The sequence below is a fragment of the Zootermopsis nevadensis genome, unplaced genomic scaffold (assembly GCF_977971745.1).
Source record: "Zootermopsis nevadensis isolate Lab colony 2312 unplaced genomic scaffold, Znev_1.0 Znev_ptg000017l, whole genome shotgun sequence".
Lineage (NCBI taxonomy): Eukaryota > Metazoa > Arthropoda > Insecta > Blattodea > Termopsidae > Zootermopsis > Zootermopsis nevadensis.
The window spans coordinates 14,360,038-14,372,686 of record NW_028259149.1 but is presented as its reverse complement, the minus strand read 5'-3'; the positions used below and the strand labels follow the sequence as shown (position 1 = coordinate 14,372,686).

Sequence of the window (12,649 nt, the reverse complement as noted above, 5' to 3'; positions counted from 1 at the left end):
ACCCCTATCCAGAAGTCTGTTAAGTGTGGCAGAGTATAAAAATTGCTCATCCAGTATAATATTTAAAAATGATAATTTCGATTCATTATAATGAAATAAAAGTTCGGCTTAGAATTGGCAGTGGTATTTTCGCATTTTTTGTGACCCACATCTCCAAGTCCCTGGATATTTGTGGGATGTGTTGGCAGCACTGGCAATAATCGGAATTTCTAGAATAATAACTCTTCTATTTAAAAAGAAACAACAATAACACTGCGTCAAAATATGGTATTTTTCGTGCAGTTATGACTAATTCCGCTTCGTAGTGGCATAACGCACACTCTTCATTTTCTGTTGCAATAAAATGACATCTAGTCCGAGCATGTTGAGAGTACTGTGGCAGGTAAGACGTTTAAGGCTTTTCTCTTCAAATAGCAAAGAACTTGCAATGTCAGTTGCCTGGATACCAGAGTATCTCACAGGTTATGAAGCTTCAGAGTGCACATTAAAATCTGGTAAGAATTAACGATACAAATTTTTAAGGTGACGTGTTAGATGTTAATAGAGACATGTATAAATATATACACTTTAAAGGTTAGTTAACAATATATTACGAATCTTAAAATTAATTTTTGCAAGTGGTGAAATGTCAGTATGTACACTTTTGGCATTGTGAATTACATACATATAACAAAAGTCCTTTACGTCAATGTACAAAATCAATGGCAGAAGGAATGCTCTGTCAGAAACGACCCATGTCTGCGATCCGTGTAAGCGACTTTTAATTGGAATTAGGGTATACGGTGGAATGGAATGGGAGATCGCATTTGGATTGGAGTACACTTGCTTCTTATTTATGTTTAGAGAACATTTAATTTATCAGTGGAACTTCTGAAATAGGATTTGTTTCAAAAAAGCTGACCAAAATATACTAATTATGTTGCCATGTAAATAGTTAAGGAAATATTGCCTTGCTTTGTTTTAATTGTTCCGATTTTGAAAAGTTTGCCCAAGTAGCCTGTTATATTTGCTGATGTTTACCTTTTCCTCTTTCATCAATGTTACAAAATAATTGGGTACGTAATTTTGCATCCCTAACTTTTAATAACAGAGTATGCAAACAACAGACCAACCTTGCGTCGAATTAAAGGGCTAATGTGAATGCTGAATTAGAATGAATGTGGAAGGAAGTGGTCTTAAAGTAGATGTCACCGATTATGGCCGCTGACCTTGTAGGGAGTGCCCAGTATGCGGACCACTTAATGAAGGAACGAGTTTCCCTCGGCCAGTACAGTCTGTGTCAGTGCAGCAGTGTAGAAGCCTGATAATTGTTGTCTTGTGACTGCTGTGTTAACAACACGCCACCTGTTCGTTGCAATCTCCTTTCTGGTCATTGATAACGCCTCGAATCACAACACCCAGACAAACCACCGACGTCTTAATCAAAGAAGGATCCTGGTTATTGGAAATAAACATTCCATTTTGTGACAACGTGTTGAAAGCTCAACTGTACGATTTAATCAGATAAGTCAAAGCACAAATATTATGTGATTGATCAGCAGACAAAGAACGTACTGTGCTGAGACTTCCGCCGTACTATCCCGATTTAAACCTCACTGAACTTATTTGGGCAGATGTAGGACAATGGGTTGCAAGCTAGAACACAACATTTAAAATTAAGGACGTCGAGCATCTGTGTCGCCAGAGATTCGAAGAAATTGGGTAAGAGGAATGGGATGATGTATGTCAGCATGTGGAAAACTAGAAAACATTTATTATGACCAAGAAGGCATAATCGAAGACGCTATTGAACATATTATAATTGAAGATAATGGTAGCGGTAGTGATGAATCGAGTGAATGTCAGAAAGCCAAAGTCTGTGAGGAGTAGAAGAATTGGAAGAGGACCGAAGAGTTGTGAAGAATATAAAATTATCTAATACTCTCTACAGTGTTATTTTGTAGTGATATGTAGTGTAGTGAAATCGACTTTCCTGTTTTATATATCGTGGTGATATTTTATTTGGAGTGGACTGTACGCGGCCTGCTGCCATCCCTTCCAGAAACTTCCGGTAAGTGACTCACCGCGAGGTTCCAATTCACAAAGTTCAGCTGCCAAAAACGCTGGAAGGCAGTACAGCGTATTTTGGGTTTCCACCTAGCACTCAATATCGTAGGAAAGTAAAAACGTTCTGCTTGTGTTCCGCATTCGACCTACGATGTTTCATGCGACCCGACTAGATTCTCGAGTTGCGAAGTTTCATATGTTAGAGTTTGACGGTTTACATTTCAGTGCATGACAAACAGATGGTTGTGTGCCCTTTTATGTTTAAAGTAAATGCAATGGAAATGTGTTTTAATTTGTGTATGCCTGTAAAAAAGAAAAGTAGAACGAAAAATATAGTTCAGGCCTGCGCTTAACCTTGGCATTTTCTTCAATACACAATGTTTAGAGAGGCGAAGAAAACAATACGACAGGAGAGGTCAGTCAGTGCAGTAGGAGAGGGTTGTTACCAGAACAAAACCAGTACATAGTACATCCATTATTTTAGATATGGCGTAATAATGAATGTCTTTGTATAGATCGTTTTGGCGAAGTACAGAAATAAATAAAGCTGTTAATAACATTCTTTTTGAGGCGCAATCGTCTTCCTATATGTTGAGGTTTCAATTAGTACGCCTGCATCCTATTAATGGTGAATTCTCCCACTAACCAAGGTGGATCTATGGCACTGATCGTTCCGCGTACATTCGTTTGAATCATTCCAACTAGCAAGTGTTGTGTGTTAATTCCTTATTCTCCTATTAATTTGTGTGTGTGTGTGCGTAAAAACTAAAGGAAGTTCCATTGTAAGTTGATGTTTTTAGAACAGGTAGTACACACAAGCCACCTGTTCGTGACATTGATTTGACGTGTGTAGGGGTTTTGGGGGGAAAATATTAGTCTATCGCCTAGTCCACCTGGTTGAATAGGAAGTTTTAACCATTATTTCGCATTTTTCCTTTCTTATTAGCATAAAGTAAACAATTTTCGTCACCTGGTTGGTTTAGTTTGTGAATAAATGTTGACAGTTCACTACCTCGTGACGTTCAGTGTCGGGTTCCAGCGCTGTCTCGTATGGCTACCCGAGGTTCGTCTGCTCATTATTCGGTATCTTGTCAGCGTCGTGACGCTAGGCGTCGAGTTTCCGGCGCCGTATGGAGTCCCAAGGCTCATCTCCGCTATATTATAATGTGTCTGCGTGATTTGCCGGCGTCTTATCTTATGGTGTCCCGAGGCTCGTCACTGTTACGCTTATCGTTCCAAAATTCTGAGTCAGCATTCCGTCGTTGTCGTACAGCGCCCCGAGGCTTACTTCACTTTATTTGGAATCTAGTGCTGACATCGGGAAATATACGTCGTGACTCTCGGCGTCGTTTTGCTATTGATTATTCTGAGATAGGTTAGGTGAGGTATTATGTTGGGTTATGGGCTTCCCCTCAAACTTGACTGGTCTTGGAGTATGGCTTGTTTTTCATTCTGGTTGATCAGACTCAAAAGTTGAATATTAAATTAGTCAAATCTTTTATTAATAACAATGGTACTGCTCATAATATGGGTTTCCAAGATCAATCAGGATGAAGAGGGCTATAATATATTTCATATTTTATATTAATAATATTTTTATTAATCAGCACCAAATATTTATGTATAATCACAAGTTTCCATCTGTCATACTCTTTAGATATTTTTGTATGAAAAAGTTCAATAATTTAATGTCAGAGCCCAGATGAATTGCTAAGCCACATAAGAAATATAAATAAAAGTCCTGGAGCAGTTTATGTCCCTTGTTTCCTATTTCTAACATGGCAGTTGGATAGGAGGTTGGCTAGGCCCAGGGTGCAGAAGCTAGTAGGAAAATCATTTGCCCCTACCAGGGATCAAACTCCGGATGTCTAGTCTGTAGTCAAACATTGTACTGACAGCTACTTCTAGACAGTTTAAATGTTACCATGCTTAGAGGTTAAAGAATCGGCTAGTTTTACCATCAGTCACCTGGTAAGTCTCCTATGGGTTCTTTGCCTTTCATTTTCATTTCAGAGCTCTACTAGGTATTCACATATTCATTGTTTAACTAGTCCAAACTAATACCATGGAGAAGAGTCCTTCTTGAAGCTAATAATTGCTCAGCTAGAAAAGAAATTTCCTTCCTTTCATACAACCCAAATGACAATCACTGACTTCACAAGTGCCCACCATTGGTCCCTGTCTTGATCCAAATTTAGTCCATAACCTCCCTCCTTACTTAGTTAATATCCAGCTTAATATTATCTTCATATCTATGCCAGAATCTCCAGGTGGTATGTATAAAAAGTGCTGTTATTTTTCTGGTCTGTGACTTAGAAGAATCATTTACCTCCCACCAATACCACAATTGTCTTTTTCATAATTCTACCTTTTTTCCCCATATATCCATCCTTTTTTAATATTTTACTTTATCATTCTTACTGAAATTCCTAGTTTTAGCATCATACATTAATATTGTATGTCTTATATACCTGTAATTTATTTCATCTTGGGTCATCCACATTCTAAAGTAATCCTGTTACATCATAATGAAGCAATGTCAGGCCCAGCAAATCAAGAAGGCATTTTAATTTTCCTTCAGAAAAGATAAATACTTTTGAATGTGATTTTATTATGGTCAACCCTTTCAGCCCTTTTCTTTAAAAATGAAATCACTCTAATATTATTCCCTTCTGGAGTAACCCTTTGGTCTTACAGCCCATAGGTTAGGTTTATTATTAGCACAAAATTGGTTATGTTGATTCATTTTATTAGCTTCAGACTGATTATAATAACTAGCAATGATTAATCCATTGGTGTGGAGCAATGAGCTGTATGTACCATGACAAATTTTTAATGTCATGGAGTGATGAACCAATGGAAATTATGAGCAAAATAAGATTACTGAGTAGTGTAACTATCAATTCACAGTTCTTGCTAGCCTCACCATACAGAATGACACATTTGATGGTAAACAGCTATCATGCTTTGTTCCCTCAACTTCTTCTGTATAACTGTACTCTGTCTTTCTCCATCTCTCTATGTGACTCCCTCTCCTACTGTCCCTCGTGCTTTCTCGATATGGGCACAAAAATGTTGCCATTATAAAAAATCATTTTGGTTATGAACATATAATAAAACCAAAATAATACAACTTCAGCCCTTTAAAGATTAACATCATTACTTTATTTTATCTTTAAAATTAGGCCACAAATAATCAACTCTTCAATAATTAACATTTGACTAATTACTTATTACACATGTTACACTCTAATTAAAAGAAAAAAATTATTTCAATGAGGTCCTTCAGTACATAAACAAGGCATTACTGTCTGGAATATTTATCCAATAATGTGAAACTGAACTGCACATATTAGTGTACTCTAGTTAAGGTTGGCTATGCTCACTGATAATTTAAAATGGGAACTTCTTACACTGAAGACAACGTGTTTACAATTATATTGGCTTCATTCCTGTCCTCGGGTAACCGGCTACCATTTATTGTACCAGTTACCATGACAGATTAGTATTCAAAGGTTCTGCATTTGATCCTGTTCATTATCACCATTTTCTAGGATGGATTATTTCATGGCAAAGCCTTTTCCATTATTCTCTGTTCTCCCATAAGCATTCCTCTTGTTACTGTGTTCTTGCTTTCCCACTCACTTGGTCTCTCCACCTTGTTTCTGATCTTCAAAATGTCCACTGCCTTTAATTTTAGCACTCTCAAAGAAACCTTATTGTTGTTCATGTGTATTACACACCCGCGCCAGTGTATCGTTAATTTGATAAACTTTATAGCATTTTACTTGTCTGATGCTTTGGTTTCAGATTTTACCCCTTCATGTACATTTCTTAATTCTCTGGATTAATATAATGTCCACTTCTTTAAGTTGGCTACATCTGTCTCAGTTCACGTTCAAATTGTGTTCCATATGTCAAAATCAGTTTCAGCCATAGCTAAATGTTTTTATTGTAATAATAACCAGTTGCCTAACAATTAAAGTACAATTACTCCTAAAACTGTCATGTATATTAAATAGACAGTACCTGACATACGGTCAGAAGACTAGAGTGACTGAGGATAACACATGGGGGAAAAAAATCAAGTTGAAAATTAGCTTTACCACAGGAACTTGAGTTGTATTACCAAATTAAATATAATAAATTAATTTTATGTTACTGTTATTTTGTTCAGAATTCAATATCCAATGGCAAGGTCCCTTCTGCTCTTGCTTTTTCTACGTTCTGAAAGAAATCAGAAAAATCGACATAAGCGTTTATTCTCGTGTTCCTATCCACAGGATTAGGCCTGTCTGGAAAGAGATCCGATGAACTCTCTGTGGTCGATGTGTCGTTATTCTGATCATCCGTTGTATTGCTTGCAGTAGTATCAGTCAAAGAGTTCTCTATTGTGGAATTATCATCACCTGCACTCCATGATGAGGTTGAAACAGTTGTCACAATGGGATTGAAACGAACAACTGCATTTGTTGGTGAATTTAATGCGTTTGGTAATGGGAAATTAAAATTTCGAACAAGCAGAGTAATATCATCTCGTTTACCAGCCACAGTGAAGTGGCCATCAGGAGATGTTGAACCACTCATGCAGACATCATGATGAATACGAACAATTTTGTCCACAACTGCTTGTGCTACTCCGGTGAGTGTTGACTGGACACGAAACTGCAAAAACACAAACACACACACAGATATATTTCTTTTACATACATTTTAAAGTTTATTGACAAGCATTTAAAGATGATGTGTGTATATCAGAATATCTGTATCACCAACAATCAGAAAACTAATATATGCAAAACATTATTATTCTGCTTTGTCATAGTGTTAGACCTGGCATGAGACAGATGACTGTTTCTTAGTTTAACAACGTTTTCCTAGAAGTATAAGTCGCACAGCAACAAACAGGAGGATGGTTGTAAATTATGAATTAAGAAGGCTGTGGAAGGAAGTCATGACCTATTTTAAGGCACCATCACAGTATTTGTCTGAAAGGAATGAGGAAAACCATGAAAGCTCTTGGATGAGAATGAAGCCTAAGATCCCATGAGTATGAAATGGGACTGTTAACCACTCAACACACTGACAGGACAGCTGTGGTGATGGCGAATATTTAATTAAATACAGAGTGTCCTAAGATCTATACACAACTAACAATGGTCATTTTGAACATTTACATTAGATTTGCTATTTCACAAAGTGCCAATGCTGACATATGTAATGGTTTAGTTTATTAAAATGTCTTTATTTCATTCATTGAATGTGTGTGTACATTCTTTTGGGACTTCTGTATATAAGGAAAAATAATTTATGGCTCTGTGCTATGTAATATCTATATTGATTAATGTTGCAATAAGATAATGAAAGGATTGTAAAGAATACACATGAAAAATATCTGCATATTTCTGTTCTTGTTGGAATTCAGTTCCCACCTGCTCCACAGCCATTTGAGCAATATCTTTGTTTACTTGGTCAGTTCTTGTGGCTTCCACTAGTGACTTATAGAGACCATCAGACATCAACAGTAGAAACCTGCGGAACAACCATAAGACACTCTGAATTTCACATGAAATAATATAGACATATTTATCTTATGGAAAAACTGTACACACACAGTTACAAGATGAATAACAAAAGCAACTTGCAAAGTCTTTTCTGTTAGGAAATATGTGTATGTGCCAGTTATCTTACTTGGTGAGGAACATTTAATTTTAACCACATGTAACATACCAGCCAGTTGCTCTGCACTGCATACAGTTACAGAGTGAAGGGTACAGACATGTCAACTGCTGATACCTGCAAGTCTCATCCAGCTGGATACCACCATGAATTTCAGGCTCAGCAATGACAGGTTCTGCTCTGGCAGTCACCAGCTCATCAAATTCCTTGTAACCACCCTTCACCAAGTAATTTCCAAGACAACGTGTATTCTCCTGATTACCAAGACGAGACCCTGTCACATTATACAAATAATATTAGTTCCAGAGGAATCAAAATATGAAAAAGACTTTCTTTTCTTTATTTTGCATATTTTAAAGTGAAATCATACTTTTAGGAACCTCATTATGAGTTTCCAAAATTTAAGGTTTAAATTGGTATTCACATGTTGACAATATAATTTCTATAATTTGTTACAAGTTTTGCTAATCTTCAGTATTATATTGTACAGTTCTGAGATTCACCAGATTTCACATTAATAGCATTCCATTGTCTCCAAACTCAACATCATCAAAGAACAACTAAAAAAATATAAGTTTCTAAATTTCAACCCAAAACTTCACTTTCAAATCATTCAAGGAAATGAATCTGATTTAAAAGTTTAAAAACTGAAATATTGAAAGCTACAATAATGTGTTACCTTGTCTAAATTTGTCCACATCCAGGCCAAGCTGAGAAAGCCGCAATAGTTCATCTTCATTGCGCAGATCATGATCTACACTGAGCTGAACAACACGCAGCACTCCGTTGGAATCAGTACGGCACAAGAGGGCTCTACTGTCTCCTACATTGGCTACATACAAGCGTCCACTGTAGACTAGGGCCACCACAACTGTGGTACCAGCAGACAGCTCACAGTTGAGAGCATTCAGTTTGTCCACCTGAATAACAAGATGGCTTCCCTATGTAGCATCAACAAGGTATGGATTTGGATTTAACACACACTGCACACATTAAGTAAACAGAGCCTCATGAACAGAAGAACCTAGTCGTACAGTATGTAAACGGCAACATTTCCTCGTGAGCAGCTATCATATATATTTGGGATAATAATTTTATGTCATAAACTCATATGCAAGCAGCATGCAATGCAATTAGCCAACAGACAGCAGTGAGTGTATACATTACAGACCCATGGGACAAGCATCTGTCAATGACACTTTTCCAAAGCATATGAAAATGTAATAAGTATCACAAATTCAATACACATATCAATGGTCATGAGAAAGTATCTAAAAAGACTGCAGAGAAATATGAATTTAAATTGTTTGTCCTTTCACGTACATTTCACATCAAGTGGAGAGAAAAATGGAAGTCAACATACATGTTTTCCATATCTCAGATAATGTAAGTATATGTCTAATTCCTACATTAGCCAACAGATGCTCCAAAACATGTATGAAATAATTTTATTTTCTAATTCACATATATAAAGAAAAAAGTACAAAAATGTTTGCTTTCACCATCCCATTTCATAAAATAATGAGGAAATTGGTTGAAAGGAGGAGCTTCAAAATTTTTCTAAGAAACTTCCTTTCTAAGCAGTGAGCCACAGATTAATAAACATAAGCAACAATAAATTATAAGTACATTTCAAGAAAGAAACTGAAATTCAAAATCTGATGCAAACCAATTAAAAATGAATATAATTCTGTTCACCATTCAAATAAACACAGAAAGAATAAATATTATTTTCATCATTAAATAGATGTCAAATTTTAAAACAGGATATCCATGCTGAATAGAAAATATTTATTTATGCAGGTGGAAACATATGCGTGAATATTCGTGTTAATGCATCTAACTGACATACATTGACTTACATTTAAACACGCTTGTACACAAATAAGTTGATGTTTGAACAATCTTATGACCACATACATTATTTTATGTACATACCAGATGAGGGAACTTTTGATAAGCCTCATAAGAAGTCATACCATCTGGTATCTCATACTGAAGACTGGTCCGCTCAGCTAGTCTGTCATCCACAGAGTCAAGATACCCCTTTTCAACAGCAATGAAGGCCTGCCTAAATCCATAAAGCAATATGTGATTCACTTGCACTTCTTTAGGTTCAAAGTCACAACACATGATAGGTATGGGTTATTTAACAATGCTTAGATCCACATAATATTTGCTTGAAGGTAGAGAGTAAAATCATAAAAATATACGTATAGTTGACCTCTAGGTTGAGACTGAAACCTGCAATCCTCCAAACATGAAGCAGGACGGCCAATGACTCTGCTGTCTCAGTAATTGGTAGGATACCCAATATAAAGCCTGTCACCTTAACCTTGATCAACTATGCATCAAAGCTTATGGTGATCCATTTGATTGTTGTGCAACACAGTAGCATACCCCTATACAGTTAACCTTACACTTAAAGTGTGGCCAGCATCCATGTAGCACAGACATTTACATCTCTTTCCATGAGATAATTGTGCTGATCCCAACTTTTATGTTGTACACCTTGTTATCATAAATGAGGAAGTGGTGACCAAATCTCATCAGCATTACTTTTGTTGCTGAGGCAATGTCACTACCAAACTTTAAAGTTAATTGGTTTGAGCTTAGTTGGTAAGTTATGGTTTGATTTGTTTCATGTGTTGATAGTCACTAAAATCCTTAACCAAACAACAACAGATGATAAAAATTTAGTAACCAGTTGTAAAGAACAAGAAAGTAAAGCAAGTATGTCAGACTTCATAGCCAAGTCTTAAACCCAACTGTAAGGTGCAGGCCACTTTGTTAGAACCATGGGAAGGAAGACTTGATCAATGCTGAAATCCAGTTTGACATTTCTAATAATTTTTTTAACATTCTTATGTATTCAAAAGTAATGAAGGTAACTGTGGATGGTATTAACTCAGGGGCATCTCCATTGGAGGGCTTTAGTGTTAAATGTTAAACCTTTGGGTTCTGCAGTCATAGAGACAGCTCTTTCCTGTTGTGTCAAGTAGGATCCAATTTATAGTTCTGATATAAGCATGCATTATCTACATTTTGGTATGTTACAAGACAGATTCATACCTGAGAACTTCTTTGATCTCTTCATCACTTGTCTTTCCTGATAACTGGCCAAGCAGAATTTCTGCTGCCATTCGCTGAAGAGCAAATGTGGCTGCCTGCACACCTTCGTGTCCATCAAACACTCCATACAAAAATGTATTATCATCTACACAGCAGTGGAAGCTCCGATCTTCAAACTGATGTTCTTCTTGACGGCATCCATCTTCTCGGTAGATTTGGTTAGTTGAAAAACCAACCCCTACAAGTCAGATAAATCATACTTTTTATGATGGCTGTCTTCTGGGTTGTAGCACCATGTAGTCTGATAGAAGTCTACCAACGTTTAAGAGGTACTTGCTGCCTCTATCATTCATCACTCACTCATCATCTTGATGATGGAGGCAGCAAGTACCTCTTAAACGTTGGTAGACTTCTATCAGACTACATGGTGCTACAACCCAGGAGACAGCCATCTTTATCCTCACTACTCTGAGAACCTCATCCCACTGTACTTTTACCTAGCTTGAAGAGGAAAGTGGCACAATATTATGAGATAAAATTTACAATGCTTAATTAAAATCACATCACTATAGGAATGTCAGGTTAAATTCTGATGGATAGAAACTGAGGCAATTTGCAAAATACTGTTTAAAAAAGAAAAATTTACTGTGGATTCCAATAAATCATAACATAAGTTTACATCAATCTAACTTTAACAGAGGCACCAGTATACAATATGAAGATGCAATTAGGAAAGCATATTTTAGTTTTATATATACCCACACAACATTACTTCCATCTTCATCATCATGTTCAACATAAATGCAACATTACCCGAAAGTCTACAAACTGGCAAATCATCAGTCCAGCTGTGTGTTTCCTGAAAATGGTTGCTTCGGGGTAGCTCGGCTCGTGTTGGCATTGTATTGCAGTTCACCTCACATAAATTCTTTTAACATTGTATGTCAGCATATCACGCCAAAAACACGAGAATTCTTTAATGACACAATACAATGGGAAGAAATTACATGCTCCAACTGATGTGACTGTAAGAGCAGCTGATAACACATTTAGCAATTGTAAAAGTCTTTACAGCAATTGTCAGATATTCTTCATGCGAGGAATGTGAAATTGTCTCAATTTATGTTAATAAAAACCCGAATCATTTCTTAATGAACTGTTTTTATCGGTAAAAGCCAAGAGCTACATTGAAACATCTTAACTTCTAACAGACAGATGACGCTACTCGTACACATATGTCATGGATCTGTAATTTGGCCTTTACCGTACGTTAGTATTATCTATGCTACCTGGCATTGTGACGAAGGCTACGGGCGTTGCCAACTTCTAACATTGAATTATGTTCGTATTTCTGTGCATATGAGTTATAAGACAATATACCGAGTTTAGGAATGCTGTAGTTGTAACACGTTGTGGACACGGTTTAACTTCAAGAATACTACGTAAATATTATCAGAAACTCGAAATATATTTGTGTTGTAGGTTTATCTCACCAAGTAGCTAATTACGTGAGGTGTGGTTCTCATGGTAATGCTAAAAAAACATTCTGGCAGCGTCCACGTGAACCCATAATTTAGGCAGTCAGACAGTCTATAAGGAGTGGTCCTCCAGCTTGGGGGGTTGGGCGAGGGGCTAACAACTCCTCACCGTAAAAATAATACTTTCTTACGAAAGGTTACACGTGGCCTCGGATGGATTCTTTGTAACGACCTAATTAACTAGATGGCTTACGGAACCCGAAGGTTCATCACCGAATTAATCAAAGCTCCCCACCGGTCCCCGTCCTGAGCCAACAAAATCCAATCTCATTCAACTCCTATCGCCCATAGATCCCTCCTGATATCCTTCTATC

General features: G+C 36.8%; 1 protein-coding gene and 1 long non-coding RNA gene across 7 annotated transcripts; one reads left to right on the top strand and one right to left on the bottom strand.

Annotated features, from left to right (window-relative positions):
• The first annotated feature begins 391 nt into the window (after nt 1-391).
• On the top strand, nt 392-9,214 carry LOC110839294 (uncharacterized). 2 transcript variants are annotated; one of them, XR_015535561.1, is made up of 3 exons: nt 395-494; nt 1,091-2,050; nt 8,430-9,214. It is a non-coding gene; the product is annotated as an uncharacterized LOC110839294 (long non-coding RNA). The 2 variants fall into 2 exon arrangements; XR_002546421.1 differs by lacking the exon at nt 1,091-2,050 and having other exon boundaries at nt 392-494.
• On the bottom strand, nt 5,189-12,502 carry LOC110839291 (TGF-beta-activated kinase 1 and MAP3K7-binding protein 1). Of its 5 annotated transcripts, XM_022083372.2 has the most exons (8): nt 11,560-12,502; nt 10,798-11,035; nt 9,664-9,796; nt 8,405-8,645; nt 7,777-7,999; nt 7,479-7,578; nt 6,591-6,711; nt 5,189-6,273 (listed from the first exon to the last, which is right to left on the bottom strand). In XM_022083372.2, exons 1-8 carry the CDS (start codon nt 11,696-11,698, stop codon nt 6,227-6,229), a joined length of 1,242 nt encoding a protein of 413 aa, XP_021939064.1. In that variant the 5' UTR covers nt 11,699-12,502; the 3' UTR covers nt 5,189-6,226. The 5 variants fall into 5 exon arrangements, with proteins under 5 accessions (XP_021939064.1, XP_021939059.1, XP_021939061.1 ...); XM_022083367.2 differs by having other exon boundaries at nt 5,189-6,711; nt 11,560-12,499; XM_022083369.2 differs by having other exon boundaries at nt 5,189-6,711; nt 7,843-7,999; nt 11,560-12,072.
• Nucleotides 12,503-12,649: the final 147 nt, after the last annotated feature.